This window comes from Tinamus guttatus, unplaced genomic scaffold (genome assembly GCF_059628265.1).
Source record: "Tinamus guttatus ecotype Peru unplaced genomic scaffold, ASM5962826v1 Tinamus_guttatus_pri_ptg000509l, whole genome shotgun sequence".
NCBI classification, from domain to species: Eukaryota; Metazoa; Chordata; class Aves; order Tinamiformes; family Tinamidae; genus Tinamus; species Tinamus guttatus.
Window position 1 is genome coordinate 558,801 of NW_028289043.1, and position 26,035 is coordinate 584,835.

The 26,035-nt window shown below is 39.0% G+C and overlaps 1 protein-coding gene across 1 annotated transcript in view; it reads left to right on the forward strand.

Moving 5' to 3' along the window:
• Positions 1-1,460: 1,460 nt before the first annotated feature.
• Positions 1,461-26,035, forward strand: part of RUNDC3B (RUN domain containing 3B) — a 45,439-nt gene continuing 20,864 nt past the window's right edge. Inside the window, exons 1-7 of the mRNA XM_088533575.1 lie at positions 1,461-1,611; positions 7,150-7,265; positions 15,029-15,162; positions 17,063-17,148; positions 21,250-21,339; positions 23,694-23,774; positions 25,399-25,567. Of these exons, the coding sequence (XP_088389701.1) occupies positions 1,508-1,611; positions 7,150-7,265; positions 15,029-15,162; positions 17,063-17,148; positions 21,250-21,339; positions 23,694-23,774; positions 25,399-25,567 (780 nt within the window). The 5' untranslated portion in view covers positions 1,461-1,507. The remainder of the gene's footprint in view (positions 1,612-7,149; positions 7,266-15,028; positions 15,163-17,062; positions 17,149-21,249; positions 21,340-23,693; positions 23,775-25,398; positions 25,568-26,035) is intronic.

Genomic DNA, 26,035 nt, shown 5'->3' on the forward strand with positions numbered 1-26,035 from the left:
AAAGCATCTCCTCCTCCAGTTTCCCACCTTGCCCCTACTCCCTATATGCTATTTCTGAAGCAGGGAGGGAAGACAGGCAAGAAACTGCTATGAACTACCTCAGTTAATTTAAATTATAGGGTGTTTGTGGAGAAAACCTACCCAAGGAAAATAGTATTGCCTTAGGGAAAAGAAGAATAGCCTACCTACCATTTTAAGTAGACCTGAACAAAAGTTAGCCCAAACTAATCAGAGTACGTATTGAGTGGGGTGAGAAGACAGGAAGTCAGATCAAGTTTATGAAGATCCTTTTGTGATTAAACTGGAAACTTTCAAATCTCAGAACAAGAACCCATGCTGTGACCTTTCATTCTTACTTCATGCAAATAAAGTTATTTTCTTAAGCAGAAAGGGAGTTCAGCAGAGAAGCATATTAATTCGTACAGCTTCACATCTCTAGGCAACCACCCTCCAGGAGCCCTCCTTTGCACCCCAGATGAGGTGTCTTGCTTGGACACCTTTCCTTGGAAGGATTGGGTCATCCAGATTTCCCTGCACCAGCTGCAGCCCATCTTGTTCATCCCACACAACTGAGCACATAAACAAAGCTGCTTCCAGAGCTCTTCTGGGCAGACTCAGACATTTTTGTTTACTGCAGTGACAAATGCCCATGCTTTGAACCCAAGGTCCATTCTTATTTCATTTACATGCAAAAATTTACACAGATGTAAGTGGCAGCCTTTAATGGTTCCCCAAAGCCACAGGCACCTCAGCACCACAGCGCCATACCCAGCAGCTTAAGAATCATAGAATCATTATGGTTGGAATGACCTTAAAGGCCACCAAGTCCAACCATAAGCCCTTCAACACCAAGCCTGCTAACCCTAAGCACCTCATCTACACATTTCTTGAACAGTGTCAGGGACAGTGACTCCACCACTTCCCTGGGCAGCCTGTTCCAGCACTTCACCACTCTCCATGTAGAAGTTTCAAGCCACAGGCTGGCAGGACCACAGCGGGGAGCCGCGGAAGCCCCGCACGCTAGGAAAGGCAGACCACAAGGCGGAGAAGCAGAGACAGCAGCGAGGCCCCCCTTAGCGAGCTCCCTGGGGGACGCTGCCCCCACAGAGAGGCGAGGGAAGGAGGGTCTCCGCGGAGGCGCAGGGACCCCCGCGCCGCTCGCACCTCACCTCCCGCGGCGCTGCCCCTTCCTCGGCGCCCGGCTCGGTCCAGCCCTCCCTCCACCGCAGCCGCCGGCACCGCACCCAGCGCCTCCCGTCACCGTTAGCGGCGCGCGCCGCTTTGAAGCGGCCCCGCTCGCCGGCGCCGCGCCCGCCCGCGCGCCCATTGGCTGCCCCGCGCGCTGCGGCGCCGCGAGCGGCGAGGAGCGGAGCCGCCGCCGCCGCCAGGCCCGCCCGCCGCGGGGACCCCGGCGCTGCTCCGCGCCCGCGGGGCGCTCGTGCGCGCGAGGGAGGCGGCGAACAAAGGGCCGGCGCCAGCGCTGCGGCTCCAGCTGCGCCCGCCCGACATGGCGTCCCTCGGCCTGGGGGGGCTCGGCGCCGCGGCCCGCAGGAGGAGCGTCCCGGCGCGCAACGCCGCCGTGGAGCGGCGGAACTTGATCACGGTCTGCAGGTGAACGGCGGCCCCCGCGGCCCAAGCGCGCAGCCCCCGGCCTGGTGCGGCCCCCGCGGCCGCGGCGGGGCCCGGGCGGCGAGCGGAGCGGAGCGGCGGGGCCGGCGGCTCCCGGTGTGGCGCCCAGCGGGGTCGGGGGCGAGCGGCGGGGCGGGCTGCGAGCTCCCGCACCCATGCGATGGCCTGAGATGTGTATATATACATTTATATGTCATCTTCATGCGACTCATCAGCGTGTGTGTCTTTTTTTTTTCATTATTATTTTCGTTTTTGTTGCCGTTGTTAAATTACCGCACGCCCGTTTTTACATGTTGCCCTTTTAGCATCAGCTCTCCTGGACTTAGAGTGAAACTGAAAGCGGCCGAGGAAGTGGCCGGTCCCTCCCCAAACGCCGCGGCGGGCGCGGGAGCAGCGCGGGGGCGGAGGGTCCGTCCGCTGGGGGTGTTTTTGTCTCCAAAACCTGGATCAGGAGATCTGCGGTGCAGACCACGTCCAGGAAATTGTTATTTTTGTGTGTGTGTGTGCGTGTGACAGTGATGCTGAGCTTATATAAGCTCATTTCTGTGCTTCTGCATGTAACCCTCTCCACTGCTGTCACTGTCACATCCCATGCGGCGTTCGCACAGATGCAGGACTGACCTATGACGTCATACCAAACTTTTAATGCGAGAGCGGCGGTTCCGCGGCTTCCCCGCAGCGCCGGGGGCTGCGGAATGAACGAACCCGAATGTTATCTGGGCAGTCCCCTATCAACTCTGATGTCGTTGTAATTTGTACCCGTTTTTATAACGGACCAAGGCCATTAGGTTATAGTTACATAGGTTAGGTAATAGTGTATCGCACTGTTTTTAAAAACAGTTCAGGAACCCATCTTCTTCTCTTGCTTTTATTGTGCGCTCTTTAATGGGTTTTACAAACTGAGTATCTCATCTCATGCTGGAAGGAATCTGTTTCAGTAGCCCTTGAAGTGCTAGTGTCCAGGTTCTCCCTTCCCGGGGTAGTTACTATGTTTATGTCTGTTGCTGCCTGGGGAAGGGCGATGCAACAGCAACAAAGAAAAAGAGAGAAATATGTATTTTTTCAAAATTAGTGAAGCAGAATAAATAGAAGAAAAAAGTGTTCCCTTTCATCAGTTCTGCTTTGCTGTTGCCACACTGAGATGCTGGTATTGCCAATCTGCAGTCTTAGGAAAACAAGGGTTTTATCAAGTAAATCCACAATTGCACCTGACTAAAACCAGCTCTTTTTAAGCGATTGTCCTGCATTCAGCAGTGCTTGCTGGTTCATTCTGCATCATTTACCAGGAAATATTTTGGACACTATGCTGTTAAATTTTATTTTACAGTCTGCATATTTCATATGCTTTTCCTAGCAGTTAAAATGCTGTTGTAAAATAGGTGAAGTTGCTTAGGAATTTGAATAAATTCAGTCAAAAGTATGTGAGAAAGACTACTACAGGAACAACTCAAGTAGATCGTGCTATAATTATTTTCAATAAAATAGAGTTTTCAGTAAAAACAAAATGGTTTACATACATTTATTTATGTTGCTTATTCTCATAAAAATGTTTAGAATGCCTTTCTGTAGTTATTGCATATTTTCTGTTATTGAAAAATTGTCGTTAGGAAATATCCAGGTAAGTATGAAAACTACTAAAGTAATAGTCTGTTTTGATCAAATTCTGTGACAATAAGAAATAAACCTTTAAAACAACAAAACAAAAACCTCCACTGAACTGACTCAGTTAAATTTGGCTGATTCCATTTGCTACCTAGTGGAGGTGAGAGATTACAAGGAAGACATTCTTCTGAATTACCATCTGGTAACAGTCTCTGATAATTTAATGAACTAATTTTCCAAAAGCTTCAATTTAGCAGCTTTATTCCATAGTTAAACTAGGATTTCGATTTTCAGTCACTTCCTTCAGTAGTGCTTTCTAACTTCTTGTGCCGATGTGGATACTTCCTTATACACGGAAGGAACAGTTTGTTTTATTAAAAATATTGGGTGGAAAAGTCGGTATGGAAGGTAATGAGTGATAACTTCCATTAACTAATTGTGTGTGGAAACAGCTGCTTGTGTTTGTGGAACTGCACAGCAGTGATTTAAATAGCAATAATTTTTAAGCGGATTTTTTGAATAATATTAACTAAAATACATTTTCTAAGCTATTCTCCTCTCCCCTTCCTTTAATTTTAAGCTTTGATGCCTTTCATTTGCCAATAGTGCTGGAATTTTGAGGGTTTTTTTCCTTTAATATGCATAGATAAGGATCCAAAGGGAGGATCTTAGATTAAGATTGAACTGAAATTTTCTTCTTCTCAAATTGCAAACTAATCTTTTCAAATTTATTTGGAAAGATGCTTCCAGTTATTTGAAAACTGAGAGGAGCCAAATATAATAGCACTGGAAAGTAACAAATGCAGATAGCAGTTGTATTTTCTGCCCAGTCCCTGCTTCATTAGAAGCTTGTTGCTGTTTAATAGGTCTTAAAGAAAGCAGTATGTGTTTGGAATGAAGCCTCTAGCTTGCAGGTCCACCTTGAGTTTGTCTTCGAGTTAAGAACCCACCCTAAAAACCTTGCTGTAAATCCTTCTAATTCAAGAATATTTTCCTCCCACTTGAGTAAGAGTTCAGAAACTCTTACTAAAGCCAGAGAATTGCTGCTGTTTCTACAGCTGTTTTTTTGGCATGAACAAGACCATGTTCGTGACAGGGAAGAAGATGTAAGGAGCCAAAAACATCAAAGGTCCCAGAGGCTTTTCAGAAGCACCATCGTTTGGATCTCTTTTTGCTCTAGCTGCAGTTACTTTTTACTGCTGCAGTGAGACACAGGAACTGGTTGGATAAAAGTTGGTTGGATAAAAAATTCGAGGTGTCTGAGCTGGGGCTTAATTATTCCAGTACTGCTACAGTCTACTGAAAAGTTCCTTCTAGAAGACCCGAAGTTTGTTTAAAGCCTCTTTTGTGCCTCAAGCAATGCTGCAGTAAGTAGCCTGGGGCAGAGGAATATGAAGTGGGAACAACAAATGGGGGAAAAAAATTAAAGCAATCTGTCCTGAACCTCTAATGCAGCATCACAGCTACCTGGGCTTTGCTTCTTATTCCCCTTGTGTGGAGGGTCTTTAGGCTCCATGGTTCCTTTTTGCCTTTTACTCTGTATTTTTTAAGTCTCCCAGAAAACATTTCCAGCCAGTCATATTTTGACTGATAGAGTTGTTATCATCCTGTTGTATGGAAATAAAGTGTATTTGCCCTGTTTGTCATTTGTTCTCCTAGAGGCCAATTTTAGTCAAACTTGACAGAAGTGAAAGCTCATAACTATAAAGGTTTAGACATGTAGAGCACATGGGGGGAGTATAAAAAGAGCATCATTAAAGATAACAGGATGTTAGGCTGTCCTTTCCAATCGGTATTTAAAAGTTGTAGAAACTCAGCTCTTCAAAAACTGTATGCACTATTTTTTTTTCTAATGAGTTGCTGAATGTTTTAAAAAAAAAATGTTACTTACCTATTATTTTAGATGAGTATGTGAATTGCCCACAAGTTCCTTTTCTGAATATATCTCCATTTGTGAACGTGCATACCATACAGTCTTAACGAGTGAGCTTATAAATAGGACACCGAATAAAGGAAAAAACAGACATAGCTACATATTAGGCAGTGATTTGTTTTGCAATTTATAATAGTGTGACGATCGGGTCTCTGGAGTGTTAAGGTGTTGTTACTATATATATATAGTGCAGTCACGCTACGTTGCTGCTCGCTGTGTTACTTGTGTCTGTGCCCATAACCGCACAGTGCTGCACCTCCTGCTTTGCCTTCCTGTGTGGTAGGGCAGAAGCCGTCTTGCTACAGCAAATACTGACCTGGTTGTTTTTTTAGGTCATCTCGCAGATGTGGTGTAGCTTGGAGGAAGCCACTTGTTATTGCCGTTAGGGCGGTTGTGGCGGTGCTGGGGGCAGGTTAGGGTTAAGTGCAGGGCACGCTCGTCTCGCGCTTGGAGATGGTAAAAATTGTGGAGGAGTCACGACGTGACAAGCAGCTTTCCCCCCATTTCTTCCCAATCCCTGCCCTTCCAGGAACTAGCAATAAGAGCAGCTGGCAGGAAAGGCAGGATGGAGAATCTTTTTCAGAAGTTTACTTGATACAACATAATTGAAAAAGAAAAATATATACCAGTTCAGTGAGAGCATAGTTTAGGATGGTTTCATTCAGTAAATGAGCACGAGGAGGCTGAGCTGACTCCACTAGAGATGCAGTAGTGTTCCTGAAAGCTACTTCTACAGTGCAGAGCAGACTGCAGGTTTGAAGAGTCTTATTCCTGCCTGTGTCTGTCGAGGACGTCGCTGCTTCAGCTGTGCCGCAGCACTGTCATGCTGGGAACTGTCTTTATTATGGGTATATCTGCACTTAAGAGTCACTGCATGCCTGCTCCTCTCAAGTGCTATCAATCTAGACCAACTCACAGTGGGTCTCTTAAGCAGTGGTAGTGGCACATGTGGTGCTGGCGACAGACTGGGATGAGCAGGCAGGGCAGAAGGAGCCGATTGATCCTGTTGAAGCTCCCATGTTGTGAAATTATGATCTCGGGCTCCCATTCGACTGCATTGATACAAACAAGGGTTGTTGCACAAAGCTCAATGAATACCTCAAAAAGGGTTGCTTTAGAATTTGAGAGCATGTGAAACTTGCCTTCAAACTGGAAAGGCAGAAAGGATAATTAAAATTGATTGTGCTAAAATGGAAAAGGGAAGAGAAAAATCTGCATTTGTCATGTTTCTTGGGATTTAAATTACATTTTCTCAGGATAAAGATGGAAAAGTGCAAATGTAACTAGACATAGCTAAGTCTGAGTAATTGGTAACAGATTATCTGCTTTTGAGACAGTGGTTTGATTCAGCCTTTCCAATTTCAAAAGTTAAGTCACTCAAATTAATAACTTTTTTTTTTCCTGGCTTAACAGTGAAGTAATATGATGCTGGAAAGGGATTAAACCCATTTACAGGAAAATCAGCCTGTGCAAGTTGATGTGCAGAGTTAATAGTGGATAAAAAATTACAATTTTATAGTGTGCTGGGGTTATTCTTGCATTAGGATATAATTACAGTGTTCCTGTGATAGGTTAAATTTCATCTTTCTGATTCTTGGGCATGGATTTTGGGCATAGAAGGAATTTTGAGGAAAAGGTCAGGATTATGAAAAGAAATGGCCATGTAGTACCTTTGAGTGTTTTTTTTTTCCAACTTTATCAAGCCAGTTTAGAGGAGGGGAGAAGAAGAAATGGCTCTGTTACTCAGAAAGCAGGAGGACTTCGAGTTTTTGTTCTTAAAATGCCTAAAACTAGTGGTATTGATTGTATTTGCAGACTGTTTCTTAATGTGGTATGAGTTACCTTGTTCAGAATGACTGGGCAGTCATAAAGGCAGTTTTGTAGGTTTTTTGTTTGTTTTGCACCAAATACTGTCTTGATAGATAGCTATGTTCAATGACTATATAGGGCGATAAGTTAATGATGGTCTTGCTCTTTTGTTCTAGGTTTTCAGTGAAGACTCTGATCGACCGTTCCTGCTTTGAGACTATCGATGATTCCTCCCCTGAATTTAATAATTTTGCAGCCATTCTGGAACAGATTCTGAGCCATCGACTGAAAGGTATATTAAAAGAGCTTGTGACGAGTGATGTTTTTACCATGAGAATTTACATTTATGGAACTAGTATACGGCTGCGGAAACTGTGAAAGGAAGTGTTGGTTTTCTCTGCTTCATTTTATCCCTTTGCTGTCACATTCATGGTTGTTGTCTCAGTTGCTGTGGAGAAGTCAAGGAAAGTGTTTTCATCGGACATGTTTTGGCTGTTCCTGCTGGTGCCGTTCTAGGCTGCTCATGTAGCTGGTGGGTGTTGCTGTGGTCCTGGCCTCCCCCTGTCCTCCTGCCTTAGGCAGGTCTGTGCTAACAGTCTGGGTCTGCAAAGCTGCCGTAGTGGTTTTCACATTAGCACAAGATAGAGCTAGCGCATCCCTGGCGTTGCTCTCATTTCTTCCCTCACTTCCCTGCTTTTGTTGCCTTCTTTCCCAGCGGTTTGTGCTCCGGCCCTCATGGCAGAGCTGGGTTTTGCTGTTGGAATGTACTGGGTCTGGATTAAATTGCTTTTAAGAAAGGTCAGTTGATTCTTCTCTTGTACCAGAGTCAGATGTTGTTCTAATTCAAGGAAATGTCTGTTTGATTTCATGATGGTTCTGAAGGAAGCTGCTCTGCTGAAGGAACAGCGAGTGCCTTAGCAGGAACAGGCACTAGCCAGCTTCTTCTTGTTCCTCCATTCCCTATACTGTTTCTGAAATTATTTGGGGCTTATGAAGGACATCATACTCATCTAAATATAGATACATAATATGACAATCCACTCCTTTTTGTACTTTTGCTTTTCAGTTTTCGGAACTGAGCGTGTGAAGAACGTTGTGTGTAGGCTGACATTTGAGTAGCACAATTACTACCTGCTGCCATGCTGTCACAGGAGGAAAAAAATGCACACAGTGGGTAGGAACATGGTGTTTGTCACATTGTGACAAAGATTATTGGAGTGATTATGGGTACTTAGCAACTTTACACTGCTGAGAAGTTGATCTCTTCCCCTCTCTTCTTCCCCAGCTTTAGTGATGCTTGAGCAAAAGTCATTATGAACTTTGTTTATTTTTTTTGCCCAATGCGCTTTTGTTTCACAGCTTGTTAGAGAGGATGTCAACTTTGACCTTCACCTTCCTTTTGGTTATGAAAGGACTTTGTAGGGTATGTTTTTCCTCATTTTTTCCCCTTTTATCTTTAGATGTTTAAACAAAATGCTCTATTTATCTTGGGCCAGGATTTTTATTTTTAGTATTTTTTTCATTTTAGTCTGGTCTGTGAAGTTAATCATTTTAGGAGGCAAGTGCTCCTTAATTTTCATGCAGACGCCTGTACTGGTAGTCTAGCAAATTGATATGAGACAAATAGAATTTGCAAATAAAAATTATTTAAAATAAGATATTGTTGTCTCAGTCTCCCCTTTGTAATTACCAGTATGATTTTCTAACTTTGTGGAGTTAAATAAAAAAGATGAAAAAGTCAGAAACTTGTGCATTGTGTCGCAAATGGGAAATTTTTGGTAATAAGCTAGATTTCTGCAAGTGATTATTTTATTCTTTAAAAACCTTGAAATAGAAATGGAGATAATAACTGTCCTGTGACAATTCAAATTTTAAGAGGATATGTATTATGCAGCACAGGAGTTGAAAGAAATTGCATCTTATTGATGGAAATGACTAATACGCTTCAAATGCCTCCTTTTTGTGTGGGAGAGAGTGCGCTAAAAGCAGATTAGTGATTGCAATGGATGATGTGAAATATTTTAATGCAGGCAGAACACGCATGATATTTTTGTCTGTGATAACAACTTTGATACAGTGGAAACTTTTATGCTATCATAGTCCTGCGGCAGTAAAATGTTACACAGATTGTCCAGGCTTGAGAGTTGGAGCATGTAGACTTTAACCTTAAGGTGATGGCAAATAACAGTTCTTAAAATCTCTAACTTCCACCAAAAGTATAGGGAAAGAGGAAGGAGGATTAAATATGTGATTCAATTCACATTCTAAAGGATTAAGATTACTTCTATCTGAAAACTCTTACAGGCAATTATTTCATACTAAAGATTTTTTTTTGAGGAAGGAAAAACAGCCTTGATGGAACATTAATGACTGTAGCTGCTTGCTGCTTTTGTGCTCTAGCATCTAGACAAAACACAAAATGGGAAGAATAGTCATTTTATAGGGAAAAAGATGGTTAACTGTGGGGATTCATTTTTTTTGTGCATTTATGAAACAGTTACATTTAAAAGTTGTGAAATCATAGTGCCACGAGCCTCATCCTCTTGGCTATTCTGTTAAAAATGCCAGCTTTAGCAGCTGTATTCAGACTGAGTTTTAGTAGACAGCTGACCTGATGTTGTCCACTCTCAGTAGCATATGTGTCATGAAACACCTTTCTTAGGGTTTGTTTTTTTTAAAAAAATATTTAAGAATCGTTGAAGAATAGAAATACTGGGAAGTACTTTTGAAAGTCACCTAGTCTATTCTGAAATGAAGGGTCTTTCAAATTGCTCAAGGGCTTTCCAGTTGTGTGTTGAAAATCTCCATTATTTTTCTTAACCTCACTGCTGTGTTCAGGAAATGTCTAGGTGAGGCACTTTGGGACATGGTTTAGCGGGCTTGGTGTTCAAGGGTTTTTGGTTAGACTCGATGACTCGAAGGTCTTTCCCATAATGATTCTATGATTCTATTTACTCGTGGCTAAAAGGGCAGTCAGGAATAGGCCACAGGAATAGGCTCAGAGCCTGTTTTGAAGAGGGTTTGGGGGTTGGTTTGAGGGTTTTGCGGGGTTTGCAAGCCCTTGGCTGTCACTGTAGGAAGTGGAGAGAATTGTCCCTGTGCTGTGCAAGGTATGTGCAGCAAACCTGCTGCTGCCCAGAAGCTCTGGCTCTTTCGGGGAATACAGAACAGATGAAGTATCCTGTGGAAGATACTTCATGATGAGGGTGGGTGGCCCTTCCTGCCCTTAAAATAAGCTGTTTGGCAGGCCTACTGACAAAACCTGACACTGCTGGACTAGGCAATTAAGGAATTTTGAAGAGGTAGGAGAAAAGAAGAGGAATACTCATTTATTTCTGCTTGGCAATAAAAGTTTGCATGGCTTTATAATGAAGGGATCAAATGGTAGCATTTTTTTGCTATTGTTGTTGGTTTTTTTAGGAGATTGGTAGATATTTTAGATAATTTTAGGAGAATCACTTATCGCAGGTAGTTTTTGGAATTTGTTCCTGTCTTACCGTTTGTGTACTGTGGGGATTAAGCCCTATCTTGTAGCTGTCTTGCTATCTGCTTGTTTGGCTGTTGGCTACAGATTTTCGGGTACATTACCCATAAGAGTGTGCATGTTTGTTTATTTTAATCTTTTGACCAGCTGAGTAAATTTAGCTGGGGCATCAAAAAAAATGTTCAGCGACATGATTTGGGATTTGATCACAGATGTATCTTAGCTGATTTAAAATCTGAAGCCACATCAAATTGATGCATGTGTTGTCTTTACTGCATTGTAACCTCGTATGATTTTCTACCCAGAAATTTAATTTATGTATTGTGGTCTTTCACTTTAAGTCAGTTCCAATTAACTAGCAATGAGTGACATTAATAACTACTGTAGATTATTATGGCCACCATCTCAAAACTTTTTTTAAACTATTGTCATGTGTATGTATTAGACTATTTTTTTAAAAAATATATAATTATATCTTTATTTATTATTATAATATACAATATATCTTATTATTTTATTTTATAATAATATTTTATAATTTATAATATTTTTATTATTATCTTATTATATAACTTTTCACGTCATGCTTACTGAGTGTGTTCTTGTCATTTGTACATTTAATTGCATTTGCCACCATAATGACATTTAAAGACTATGCTCTACTGTGCTGTTTTGATGCTTAAATGACTTTGTGTGCCTTTTTTTCCTGTAACTGTATTTTAGAGGTACTGTATATGTGTCAAAAGCTTCTCCTAGAGTTGTCTGTGCCCATCTCTGTCCATCTGTTATTCCTAATTTGCTAGTGACTCACACATTTTTTTTTCCTTTTGAGTTTCGAAAATTCACTGTTAGTAATAAACTTATAGAGCGGTCAGTGCCGCTTGAATTGGAAGATAAATGTAATGTCCTTATTGGACAAATGGATAAATGTAATGTGCCTATTGGAAGACAAATGTCCTCTTATGCTCGTTCTTCAAAATGTTCTCATTTTGTGGGTCAATAATGCAATGGCACTAATGGTAGCGGCCATACTAGGGACATCACTGGTAAATAAGTTCTGTTCAGTCCTTGCAGTATCATCTCCATAGTAAGATGAATTACCAAGTTAGACAGTGTCTGCAGTGCACATCTTATCCCTGCTTGTGCATTTCCATTTTATTTATTTATTTAAGAAAAAAAATCATATTGTTGCCTACTCTTTCACAGACTATTAATAACACTTAACATTAATGAAAAACCCTTGAGCACTAGTGATGTTTTAAAAAGGATAAGCAGTGGTTACAGAATAAAAATGGATATGAATTATATCTGCAGAAGAGAGACTGCATTTGTAGATACAGGTCATAGGAGGGGAAAAAGTGTTGCATTAAGGAAACACGATGCAGCCTGTAATGCTGCTCATCCCGAGGCAAATCTGCTGGATAACAGAGTGGAGATGATGGAGGTGGTGTGGGGATGGGAGAGGGCAAGATGTGAGAGCTGAAGACACAGCCCTCATGGAAGAGGCCAGGCTGAAGCATATCCTTGGAGCCCTTTTTGGTTTTGATTGTCATAGTGCTATGACAAATGTCCTTCTAAGCAGAATAGCTTTTGTTAACTAGATTTAGTATTTCTAGATCTGTATTGACTCTATTATATTTTTTTTTCTGAAAAGAAGTATTAGGGCTCTTGTGTAATTTGTGGTTAGGTTCTTTCTCCTGTATGAGGAAAAATCTTAAACCAATTTAAAACTGCCTTGGAAGACTGGGTTTATGAGCTATTGTATTTTTTAATGACTCATTCTACAGACCCAAAATAAAGAGTAGATACTATAGGAAATTCTCAAAGACTTATCATCCTATTATGTTATTAACAAATTATATTAAAACTTATTTTTTGCAGAATGGACTATGTTTGCTGTGCACAAAATTATGGTACTGGAAAGTTTGCAAGACACCTGCCTGTACCCTAGAGCAGCCTGGCAGTTACTGCTTTGCAGCTACAGAGCTTTGCTTCCTAGATAGGAGACTGGCCTGTGGAAGAGCAGGGATCAGGCTGTTCTAGTGTCTTATTTGAGCAGAATTTCTTGGTAGTGAAAAAAGATCTGAAAAATAGTGTTGCAGGTGTCAATATCTAGCTGCCAGTTCAGAGCAGAATTTGGCTGATAAGAATAGGTACAACAGTATTGAAAAATGGAGTGAAATGCAAAATTTGCTAATATTGTTTCTATTTACTTTTTGTGCTACAAAGTTGCATTCATTAGAACAGTATTTGATAGTAAATTTGCAGCTTCCATATTTACCTAAGAATTTTGATGGACTGAAAAAAGCAATTATGCCATTTCTCTTGGAACAACTGTAAGCTTTTGTATCTTCTGGTGATATGTAAAAACTTGATTGCAAAGACCATGTGCTCCTTGTTGCTTGCATCTTCCAGGAAACTCTCTCTTTCCTTCAGATCACTGGCCGTGTAAGTCATATACTGAAAGTTAAGTTTTAAATTAATTGAGACCCCCTTAAAATCTAGCTATAATTTTAGCTTTTTCATTTCTTGCGACATCCTGTGGGCTACGTACATTGAGCTCATTAATTAAAGGCCAAGCAGATTTTCAAACACTGAAGGTGCTTCAAGTTGTAGGAAATATATAGCTTAATGTCTTATGTAACCATTTTTAAAGTACACGCTCCTCTATTCTCTAATGGTCTTTTTCATATATTGGATAGTTAAGGAAGTTTTTGTTTCAGATAGGGTTGGCTGCTCGAGTGTGGGCAAGGTTTAAAGCTGTAAGGAGGAAACAGTGGGATGTAGAGGTCCCTGGTGCGTGGCAGGAGCCTGCTGTGAGCTCCGAGTGAAGCCAACTCGTGCTGAGGTCTGGAGGCACCGTGCCCTGCTGGGGAGCTCCTGCGGGATTGAAGCCTGAAGTTATATCCAAGCATGTTGTAATCAGGGCCCATGGCTTCTTTGACCGACGTAAGCCAGCCAAGTTCTCTGCAGTGTTATATATTTCTGATACAAAGGTATTCGTATTTTTAAATTAAACGCGATGCTTTTCAGATGCTTGTTGGTAAACGGAATTACTTTGCCACTTACTACTGGCTTCAGAAAACTACGGAGTGAGGCTACATTTAATTTTGCGGGTGTAATCTGGGGTAGAAATATTTCTGATATAATTAAGAATATGAAAACATCGGTAGCTTTTTTGTATCGTTAAAATACTGGTGAATACTTGTTGCTGGCCGTGATCTTTCATGTTTCAAAAAAACTGGGATTTGTAAGAGCAGTTACTTTATGGAAATAGACTTCTTTCTCTTTTTGGTCCTCAAAGCTAAAAAAGTATCTACAGTAATGCTGGAAGTCTGTTTCTTTGGGATATTGCGTATCATATATTAATGTCTTCATGTTTTCGTACAAGTCTTCCATGAAACTTTGAATATGCTGAGTAAATTTGTGTGGGAAAGCAAATGTGGGTCAGGAAGTGAAGTAACAAGTACCCTGGGCTACCCTGAATTTCCTAGGTCCATAGGGGTAGATCTTCAGCTGTGACACTGTGCTGGCTATCCTGGGAGCTAAGGTACATCATATGAGACAAAGATATTCTTGATACCTTATTCTGGTGTTTTACACTCGGCATCAGTCTAATATATTCCTCCTAGAAATCTGAGCTTTCTAGTGGCAAGAGAATATAAGTCTTTCTGATAAGCTAGTACAACTTGAGAAGCAAAAGTCAAGGCTTCAGATAATTTATAAGTAAGATGTCATTTTCCAGAGAAAAGAGTTTTTGCCTGTACATTATAATGGCAATAACCAGAGAGCAAAATTCCTTGTTTTCGAGGAGTGTGGGGTCACTGTGATGTGCTGGGCAGTCTGGAAAACACTGCTGAGGCGCTGCCTTTGCAGGAGCTACTTCCACCTTTAGGGAGGCAAAACTGCAGCGCTTCCAGGCTGGAAAAATCCCCAAGGTCTTTGGTTAGAAGTCCAGGAAATATGTTGAAATTACTTGATGTGATTTGGTCAACTTCTCAATGTGTATTTTAGATCGAGTAAATTGTGGCTGAAAAAGATGTTAGATCAAACATCAATTTCTCCTTTAGGAAAAGGCCATTGTGTAAAGTTTCAAATCTGCTCTTAACATAAAGATGCCACTACCCCCTGCATAATAAATTGGCCTTTAGAGAAATTATAAAGGACAAAATTATCTGTACATGGGATACATGATGCTACCTAAAGCAAATAATAGTAATGAGTCTTCATCATTGTTTTGAATCACAGCAATGTGTATAGCAGTGTGACTTAAAAGCCCCATGAAGAACTCTGAGCACTTATAGCATATTAATGAGGGGAAAAAAAAAAACATTTCCACAAAAACCCAAACTTCTGTTTTTGTATTGGTTTCAAATCAAGATGAGCTGAGCAATGCAAATCTCTTCTACCTAAACAGGCAGATTCAGTAGGAATTTGTAGGCCTGCTATCGAGAGCCCTATCTCTGCAGACAGCATGAAGGAGGCATGGGGCAGCGTTTTGTTTATACTTATTTCTAACAAGCAGGGAGGGGGGTTCATGAATCTTCACGTATCTTGTGTTTTGATTTAAGGTCAGATCACCTGGTTCGGCTATGAAAGTCCTCGTAGCTTCTGGGACTACATTCGAGTAGCTTGCCGAAAAGTCTCTCACAATTGCATCTGCAGTATTGAGAACATGGAGAATGTCAGCTCTTCTAGAGCTAAGGTAGGGAAGAAAAAGGTCAAACTGATTTTGCAGTGCTCTTTCGTCTGCGTAAAATGTAGCTGACATTTCTGTTCCCAGGGGAAAAAAAAAAAAAAAGTGTATTTCTAATCTTACCCCACAAAATTTTTCATAGTTTTGAAATAATTATTTTCTCATCTGCAGCCGTAATGTCTGTGAAAACTTTGAGACAGTAGAGAGCTCCATGGACAAAAGCTATTGACTATTTTTTCCTATTCATGATATTATGTGCTATTCCTAACGCTCTGTTTACTGGAGTATTGGACTGATATTTAAGTCATACAGCTTTCCATCTTGGTTGTGTTCAGATAATTTGGAGAACTTCTTCATTGAATAGTCTCTGCAGAGATTCATGTCTGAGAATCTGATAAATGTATTGTTTATCTTTAAAATAAATCCAATATATTTAAGAGTTCTCAGGTTTTCCCAGCTATGAGTATTTAAATTTAGTAAATAGTAAGATGTAAAATTATTTTGTATGTTATTCGTATAAATAATTTAAAGTTTCCTTTTCCTCTGTGGAAGTTTCCATATGAAATAATAAAGAAATATGCTAGTTCTTGCAATGAGTATGGAGAGCGATGTCCAGTTTTCTTAAAAGGGGGTGTGTGTGCATATTTGGGCTGTCATGCCCGGGAGGGCTGAAGGCAGGTTCACATAAATGCAGTTCTGCCTGAGGTGCTCACAGGATCTATGCAGGCTTTAGGGACAAGCACAAGCTTCAGGGCTTCACTGTTTCACTTACATTCTCAACAACTGCAGTCTAAAGGCAGCTGTGTAGGTAAACATGCTTTTAACATCCATGCAGTTTATACAGAAGGTTTTGCTGTGTCACCACAGCAAGCAAAGTGATATTTGCTGTTTTTGTTTTAGCTATGATTTTCTTATTATAAATTTAATATGATCAAAATCTATATAAACTAGAATTATGACTACAGTGTTAATACAGATGCTTTTGGTGATATGTTTATATTGACACTCAGCTAGATGTCAATAAGCACCAAAAATATTAAATGGAAGATGACTTGTTGCCTCAGTAGTTTTATACAAGTTATAAGAAATGTTTCTGGCGTTCTCAAAATGAGTCATGATTATGGCAGACATTTGAAACATCTCATACGTTTAAATTATGGAGTGCACAGGAGTGCACTAGACCTGTCAGGTATATATTCTTAAAGGTTATTTTTAAAATATATCTTATTATTATTTTTATTATATTATTTTTAAATATTTAAATATATCTCTGTTTTTAAAAGTTATTAATGTTATTTGTAGGGCTTGTTTGAATAAAATTTTGGTTTTGGACTATAAGTGTTAAGCCTCTTGGATTTGCTTCCCTTTCTGTATATGATGCATACCTTCTATCATGACACCCCCACTGAGAAAAATTTAAGGCTGTGGCATATTTAGGCAAAATGCATGGCTGAGTTATAAATAGTCTTTTAATTATTTTTATTGATAAATGAATGGATGCAGTGAATTAATTTTTAACCTAAATCACCTTTAGGTGGGTTGCAGGTGCTTTTACAGGATTTGCCAATTCTAATACCATTGTCTTTGGAATGAAAAGTTTTCTGTCCTGATAAGCAAGCACTTGTGTACTTGAGATTCTTAAAAGGCTGGAGAGTATAATTAAAACAAAAACCTTGCTTTGTGTTTCTCCAAGTTTTGGAATGTAATTTAATAATAAAATGTATTTTTAAGAAAACCATAATCTATTTATATAATGAAGTACATCTCAGTAGTAATTTCTGCTTAGTAGTTATTTGGTAAATGATTTATCTCATCCAGATAGATCAATTTTATTCAATGTCAGATACAAAGTTAAGAGTGTCACATTCTATAATTTTTTAAAATATTTCATGTCTGCTTTTTCTTTCAGGGTAGAGCCTGGATCAGAGTAGCACTTATGGAAAAGCATTTATCTGAATACATTTCTACAGCTCTGAGAGACTTCAAAACAACCAGGTCTCTATGACTTGTATTTATGCAAAATTTTAGCAAATGCTGCTTGAGTAGGGTACTTAGGTTTGAGATTTTCACATTAATTTTTCACTTGAATTATGCAAGACTAGTATAACTTGTAAGAGATGTAAACTAGTAAAAGATATCTGGGGTTAATATTAATCCATCAGATGTTAACACAGGTAAGTGTAATCCTTTTTGATTTTTCAAAAAATATGGATTTTTATCTGGAATTCGTAAAAGGTTAAAAGAGAGCATAATTTTTCTAAAGAAGGAACTAATTTTGAACGTGTAGCCTTATATGGATAGAAGATATAATGTGCGTTTCAAAATGAAGTATTGTTGGTAAAAAGCCCTAGACACTCAGTAAAAAATAATTTTTAGAGTTATAGGAACTTTTCCTGAAGCAGAAAGTAAGAGAATTCCATGAAGCCTGAGACATGCAGAACAGAATTTGTGATCAGGCATGGCTAAGTTTCTGAATCATAATCTGTAAGATGTACAGCATGTTTTTTGTTGTTCCCTCTGATGTTTGCAACTGTTATGAACATGAATATTCATTGTGATAGAAAATATCCTTGCAGTTTTGAACTGATTCTAGAGAATATGTTTGTTTATTATATGATGCTTTAACATAGAACAAAGGTATCTTATAGATCTGTGATGAAGTCATCTAAAACAAGATTGAGGCTGTACTTGTTATGTACCTTACATTGAACTGCAAAAGATTTGCATGTCCTAAGTGGAATAGTTAAACAATAAGTATTTTCTCTGTAATGACTTCCGTTCATTTGAGGTATTATTTCTATTTGTAATACTATTTGTCCACAGATCTCAATGTATTTTGCCAATATTAAGATGGCTTTGAGACAGAACTAGGTAAACTTCCCATTTTATTTAAGTTACCAGGCTTGTCTTTTAATTTTATCCAGATTTGCTTGTACTTAAAATAAACAAGAAGCTTGTAAAGCAAAGAAGCTATTTCTGGTAAAGGTTTTTTCAAGTTGCTTCAAACAGAAGAGTTACTTGGGTTTTTGAGGGGGAGATGAGGAGAAAGAGGAGGGTCACAAGCAATTTAGTTCTTCTACCTGTTTGGTAGTTTAGATTGTTTGCTAGTGGATAACAGTGGTGTTTTCTATTAGCAGTTTCAAATTCATTTATTTGAACATGTTAATATTTCAAATATTTGAATGTTCTTTCAGTGCTACAGCTTTAAACTTTCTTGTATTCCAAACATAATAGGTGCAATCTTGGTAGTGTGGATTATGAATCTACTAGCAGCAATAGACACACTGTTTTTTCCACAAGGGGTTTCAAATACCTAATAACTGATCTGATTTTTCATGATGCTTTGCTCTATCACTTTAAATTATATGTTGTGCTGCATGTATATTTAATAATTATGTATATATATATAACAAATGTGTGTATATATGTGATATTTACGATCCATTTACTGTAGTGTCAGCATTTTTAGACCTGGCTTTTTTGGCTTAAGTGCCTGATCTTAAGTCCAGTCCTTTAATGAAGCAGTACTATTATTGATGCTGGATTTGCATATTACCAGAACACTTAGTGGGGGGTTGAATTAAAGGTAAGCTTATAATTATTTTTCTGTCAAACTGATCAGCACAAGCTTTAATGTGTTAATGCAGCCCTGTGATGCCAGCTGCATAGCGCTCGGAGAAGGTCTGTGAGTTTTCCAAGGGAGCTGCTAGTTTGGCTGCATTGCTGTAGGTCAGCTAACTAACTAGAACACTTGGACCAGCACTTACATTTCAGCATTTTGAGTATATTTTACCTTTATTGTTTGTGATCATTTCCATTTACAAGCTACGCTGAACATAGTGCAGACTGGTACCTGGCGGGGATTTTATAACTGTCAGTGGAAAGTTATGTAATCTGCTTGTTCAGGGTGCGTCGTTTCCAGGTCACAAACCTTAAAGTCCATCTCGCTCACTCCTTGGTCTCTGATACTGGCGAGTGTAGCTTCCCAGTACCTGAAGTCAAGGGTAGAAAGCTGAGTCAGTATTTCCTAGTTTCAGTGCCAGGGCTCTTTAATCTCTCTCTTCCCAGATCAGGCCCTGAGGAAGTCTGCTCGGTCTCTTGTTTTTACTGTGAATGCCCAAGGGCTTGGACATCTTCCTTCCATGCAGGAAATGGATGTCTGTTATGCAACTGCAAAAGTAGGGCTTCTGACAGCGCGCCTCATAGTGGAGTCCAAACAGTCTCTGGAGCTGTGCCCCTGCATGTGTCTGCTCTGGATGCCTGCCCAGCTGCCAGCTCAGCCGCTCACTGAGGCACCTCAGGGCCTTTCAGTAGTTTGATGTAGTTCTTCAAATGGATGGGCTTTTGGTGGGAGAGCCTTTCTGCCATTGTTTGGCAGAAACAATTGCTTGTCACCAGGAAGGTGGCAACTGCTTGAACTAATGCAGCAACTGTATAGGTGGCCTTTACATCTCACTTTCTGTAAGTGACTTCTGCCTGGCTGTGGTGCTGACTGGGCCCCTACTTCCCTCTTCTCTGCTGTGATACACGGACCTGCTGAGGTGTCTTTCTGCTTCTGCCTTTCTTACCCTTGTTTATAAATTCATATCCCCACCAGGCATAGGATCCTGTGGTGGAAATATGCTTCCTTATGTGAGGCTTTGGGAACCTGTTCTGGTTCTAGATTTTCATTATTTTCTTGGGACACCCATGATCCAAGTGCCAACTTCTCTGCATTTGCCCACCTCCATTCTCACTTTTTCTCAAAACAAGCAAACTGCACCCAAAAAAAGGAGAGCTTTGGATCTCTCACAGATAATCCTTGTTTTATTAACAATGTCCTGATTTAATCCATGACCTGGCTCCTGTAGCAGGGAGAGTAAAGTCTTCAGGAATGCCAGTCTTTCAATATTTTTGACGTCCTGTAGTTTTGTCTGTGAGCATAAATTTACTTTTACTGAAGTCTATTAATTGATGCATTTTAGTGACAGTGATGTGGCTGCTGCAATTCGTCTGATTCTTGGGTGAGCTCTAAGCTGTTCCAATACCTCTACATAGGGCCTGCAGCAAGGTCTGGGTACAGCTGGTGTCCAAATGACACAGTTAGAAAAGAGGGCTAAGCCATCTGCATCAATCATCTCTGAATGGGATGCACAAGAAAGGACTTAAGAAAGGCCTGTAGAGAGAGGGAATTCCAAGCTGCGTGGTGTAATACATGATACACAGGCACACATGCAAAGTTACTCCTCTTTTTTCAGGGGTTATTTCTTTTATTCTGAATGAATTTGTTCTGTATAATGAATTTGTATCAGTTCACTTACATTATGGTGTCCTAAACAATTTTTTTTCCTTTAACTCTGATTATATCTGCACTTAATGTTGTTCCTATCAATAGTTTGATTAGAATCAATTAAACAGAAAAAGAAAATGGCAGTATTGATCATTACATTCCTACATAAGGATTTTGAGATCAGTGTGCTAAGTTTTAAAGTGTTGACCAATGGATCTTTTATAAATAAAAGAATGTGTTAAAAGATACTCATTTAGTTTAATTTAAAATCCTGAGATAACTAGAGGTAAGGAAATACTAGCATTTTAGGCTGCTTTTCAGCCTGCAGTATGCTACAAGTACAAGCTGGAAAACAGCTAATTTGTAATAAGACAAATTTGTGAAAGATACTTTGAAAAAAGTAATCAGTGAAAATCAGAGTGAAAGTTGAATCTGAAAAGAGTCTCCAGTAAAACTGAGATTTTTTTTATTATCATCGTATAACTATTCTTTGAATTTACACAGTGCAAATTCATCCTTTCAGCAGTGAATATAAGATATCTTCATTTTTTTGTTTGCATTTTTTCATCTTTTTCTACTATTTCTCAGAGCTAATATTATGATTTGTTTTTGCTTTTTCTGATGGTTTATTCTGTGTTTTGTGGTATGTAGTTTATACATTTGCTGCATCTGAAATGAAACAAATTCCCTCAGGGTACAACATGGGCCATTTTTATGTGACTTGGATTTCGCAGTTTTCTGTTAACTATGGAAAAAAACCTTACTGCTTAGCTTGCTTAACAACATTTTGTCCTAAGTTTGCATTTTTTTTGTTTGTTTGCTTGAAGGAGATTTTATGAAGACGGAGCAATTGTTCTTGGTGAAGAAGCAAATATGCTTGCTGGTATGCTGTTGGGACTCAACGCAATTGATTTCAGGTATTGAATTTGCCTGCTTCCTAACAAAATGCTCAAGCAGAGGCATTATGGAAACCGCTACTAGCTTGTCTTGATAGTTTGAGAGACAAAACTGATGTATCTTGGGAGGGGAGTCACTAATCTTGAGTAGCTCTTAGAAGTTGCATGGTAATTTACATATCTGAATGATTATATTGTTTTCAAGGCTTTGATACACGGGAGAAAGACTATCAAAAGCTTTATCACAGAAAATATTTACTGAAACTTACAGACATTTGAATCTTTTAAAATTATTTTCAAATTTTAAGGAAAACTGTGTTGTGCACTGGTACTCAACAGCAGCATTATAATTTAATATGTAGAAGGTGTAGGTATCTTTTAACTTCAACAGTCCTAGATTTTTAAAAGAATTAACTAAAATATGTTTAATTCATGTTATAATAACTGCAATTGCAAAGCATTGTCAGATTAATTCACCTTTGAAATCTCCAGCTAGACTTCTGTGTGTTTTGCTACACAATTAATGCTTACCTCTTTAAGGTAATGAAAATGCAGGTGTATTTGAGATAATAATAAATCTGGGTTATGAGTCTGAAAAGCAAGTTGTAAAGATTAGAGTGCAGATTAAGAGGTCTAACCTGCCTGGTTCACAGCTGTGTTAATATGCTTGGATTGGTCCACTGAGCCTGATGGTGTTAAAAAAAAAAAAAAAAAAAAAAAAAAAACTGGATAGCTTCTTTTTGAGAGCATTTAGCTATTAGATTGACTTATCTGCATCCTTAATATATGTCCTGGAGGAGCAGAAGTGATGAGAGCTAAGCTTGATTGCAAAAACTTCAAATCTTGTCAGATTTTATTAATCGAAGCTTTACACCATGTGAAATTAAACTGCTTGCAGATTAGCACTATACCTAGAAGAAGTATAACTATACATGAAGAAGCAGCCTAACGAGACTGGGTATGCAGTCTGGAAATCCTACCATACACACCAACTGTGTGAGTCTCCTCTGAGCCTCAGTCATGCATTCTTTCTGTAAAAGAGCTTAGTTAGTGGTTCTAATCCTCCTGTTGTGCTCGTGCTTGCTCTTTCTTTATCCTATGATTTCTATTATAAGCGTATTTATAGGCATCTCTTAACTCTTAATAGTATTCAGAGTAATAGCTGGTCCTTCTTGGAAATGTTTTAAGTTTTTCTCAGTGGAACCCTTAAGAGCCTAGAAAATTTCTTGGTAAAATAGCAGCATAACCCTACAGGAGCATTTTAATTATGCCACATGTAATTTATTGCATTGTGGTTTGAATGCTGGAGAAGATGTAGTCTTTCATTGCACTCTGTGTTTGCGATGCTATCTTCAGTTCTAACATTTTTTCCTAAATGCTGATTGGTTTATCTGTGTGGAACCGTAAATGCGATTTCTAGGGGAAATCTCCTGCCCTAAAAGCAGGAGATGAAAGAATAAAAGCAAAATAAAAGCAAAGAATAAAATCTCTCTTTTTATTATTTCTCCCTTCACAGTAATGTTAAATATTTATCTACTGAAAGATCTACTGAAAGTAATTGTGTGTTTTTTTTCTTGAAAAATAGCCTTAAGCTGTTTTTCTCAGATACCACTTAAGTAACTGCAAAAATGACACCTCTCAGTTAAGTTTGTGAGCTATGTCTTATCAGATTTTTTTTTTCAGGTGCTAGATAGAGAAAGAGCGAGAAATTTGAGCTATGTAGAAGCCTAATTAATTTTGTCACTTCTGTGATAGTTAGGCATGATTAATCTTTTATATTCCATGCAAAAAGAACACAGTCTAGATGACAGCTGTATAAAGCTACAGCCATTTAAGAGCGTTCTGTAAATGTTATTTCCTAAAATGTTTAGCATCTTCCTGCAGCCCAACACCAGAAAGTATCTGAAAAGAGAAAGAGTCTGAAGTACTTTTGAGACCTGGGGAAATGGTTACATAAGCACTCTGCAAGCACTTTATTCTAAGTCATCTTAGTACTCCCTAAGATTTCCCAGCTCATCCACTGTTCTACTCTTTCCTTGTTTCTCTTGCTTGAGCTAACTTTCTTCTCTTACTCTCTTGCAGTCCATCTGTGCTTTCAGAGTAAAAGCAAATACTTAAAAATCAGGTTTTATATCAATTATCCCAGTTTAACCCCTGATTATGTGGGATTTCTGTTTGTTGGGATTTTTTCATCCTCAAATGTGAGCAGTGACTTTCATTTAATATTAAACAGTCTAGCTCAGCTGGGTAGGATTTGATTGTTAAATATTGAAGTCATTTCTTAATTTTTATTAATAAGAAAAATCAAATTCATATTGGTAAAATTGCCTTCATTTTCTTGATATAATCTTAGTATTGTTTCTCTGTTTTATCAGTTTTTGTTTGAAGGGTGAAGGATTGGATGGCAACTTTCCAGCTGTCATAGATTATACACCCTATCTGAAATTCACCCAGAGGTACTTTATATCTTTAAACTGTTTCTTTTATTTCAGTTTCCAGATTGGCTTTATACTGAGTCTCTAACTATTCACTTGACATCCAAAATGATATTATCTATTTTGAAATACAAATCAATATATTTAGCTACCTTTTGCTGTTTCACAATAACAGAGTTATCGCATAACTCATCAAAGTGTAAACTTAATGCTAACTTTTGTTAGAATCTGCAGTTCAACAGCAGATAAATTTTTGGTTTCCTGTGAATTTTGTGCATGCCCTTGTACGTGACAGATGAGCACAATGAGCAGTTAGCACGTAATAGATAATCATAGCAATTCTCTATGTAATCTAACCTTTCAGCTGCATTTTACTTCTGGGGTTGGCCACGTGACTGATAATAGAAAGGATGACCATCCTCTAGATTTAGCAGTTCAGTTTCTTCAAAAACCATGGATGTTAATGGGATACATTCTGTTGCCAGGCTTGTGACATCAGGGAAAGCATTTGGTGTTAGGAGAAGTCTTGAAGATGTACAGCTGAACATGAAACATGCTCTTAGCAGGGATTAGCTTATGAAAAATTGCCCGATTCAGTAAAGTAGCACCGCATCACTTCAGAACTCTTTACATTATGTCAGTAATGGAATTTGCAGAAGAAAGAAGTGGAACCCAAAATTGCAATGAAAATTTCTCTCTCCGTTGCACTGCGATATTGAACACAAATTTCAGAGGATCAGCATCTTAGTCCTTAGCTACTAATGGTAGCTACTAAAAAGTAGCTAAAAAATAGAATCATTGGCTCGTTCTTTAAAATGAATTGGATTTCTTAGGCTTAAATCATTGAGCTGCTCTCAGACCTTGTAAATGAAGGCTGATGTGTTGAGTGCATGGAAGAAAAAAAAACCCCACTTCCAACATATACATCTGGAATAGAAAATTTCTATGGTTCTTCTCTAATGAATTATTTGGTAAAGTGTAAATACTTCTAGGAGAATCATGCAGTAGCAGGCATCTAACTATTTAAAAACTAGTGAATGATGTTAAGCACAGGTGTAAAGGCAGATTTTGAATGGGTCTTTCAGAGTGTGTGAACTTTGTGGAATTGGTTCGGAAAGTTATGGAGATACTTTAATAGTAAATCCGCATGCTATCCAGGGACATATCTGTGAAACACTAGGTACATGGTCTTTGCTAGAACCATGCCACAATTTCTCATGAAAATTCCTTCATGATTTAATATAACATCCGCTTCTTATTGTTCTGCCTTTTTAGAAACAAATACAATTTATTTTCAGGCATTAATGTTTGTCTTGAATTTGCAAAGGAAAGATTTAGTCACCACTTCCTTAGGTAGCTAACTGTAGTGCATTGACCCTTCATAGTCCACAAAGTTATCCCCAGAATAGAGTTGTCTGTTCGTCTACCCTTTAGACCACAGATAAAAACACATCTTTTTTCACTGTTAGGTGGCTATACAATTAAATGCTGGAAATATAAGTTGTATTAGGCAGTTTATTCTAAACAACATTCCAGTTCTTACTGTTTTACAGAGTTTTTGATATCTTGTATGTTAATTTCAAGGGTAATTTTACATCTTTGAACTCTACAGTTTTCCGTTTGGCTTATAAACATGATCTTTCAGTTCCGACAGCATCAGCAGTGATGAAGAAGAGCTAAGGACGCTGGGCAGTAGTGGCAGTGAAGGCAGCACGCCAGAGAACATTGGTCCTCCTTTCATCATGGATGAAAACAGTTGGTTCAACAAATGCAAAAGGGTAGAACAGAAGTATCGGCTTGCGTTGGAACAGAAGGTAAAAGACCAGTTTTGTGTGGCAGTGATAGAGCCAAACTAAGCCTTGTGCTTCAGATACAACTGTGACTGACTGAGGCATTAGGATTTTATAGGTGAACTATAATAAATATAGGATTTTCTTCATGTCCTTTTAAAGATGATATAAAGATTTGCTAGAAACTTAGCCAAATGGTGATGTATCCATTTAAGTAGAGGTTGAAAAGTAATAATACAAATGTCAAATTCCATAGTGTCGTGTAGTTCTCGTTCCTTCCCATCTCAAGGGATGGATCTCTGAAGGTGTTTAGTGTGAAGCGCACAGAGATTTCTTCTTTGTTAGAGGCTCCCTATAGAAGCTGCATGTAGGTGACTCCCAATGAAAAGCTTGAATGAAAAAGAATTTTTAGACAAAAATAATCAGAGAAAATCTGCCTAGGAAACCAAAGCAAAACTATCTTCTTAGTTTAATAATGAGATGAGTCTTCTG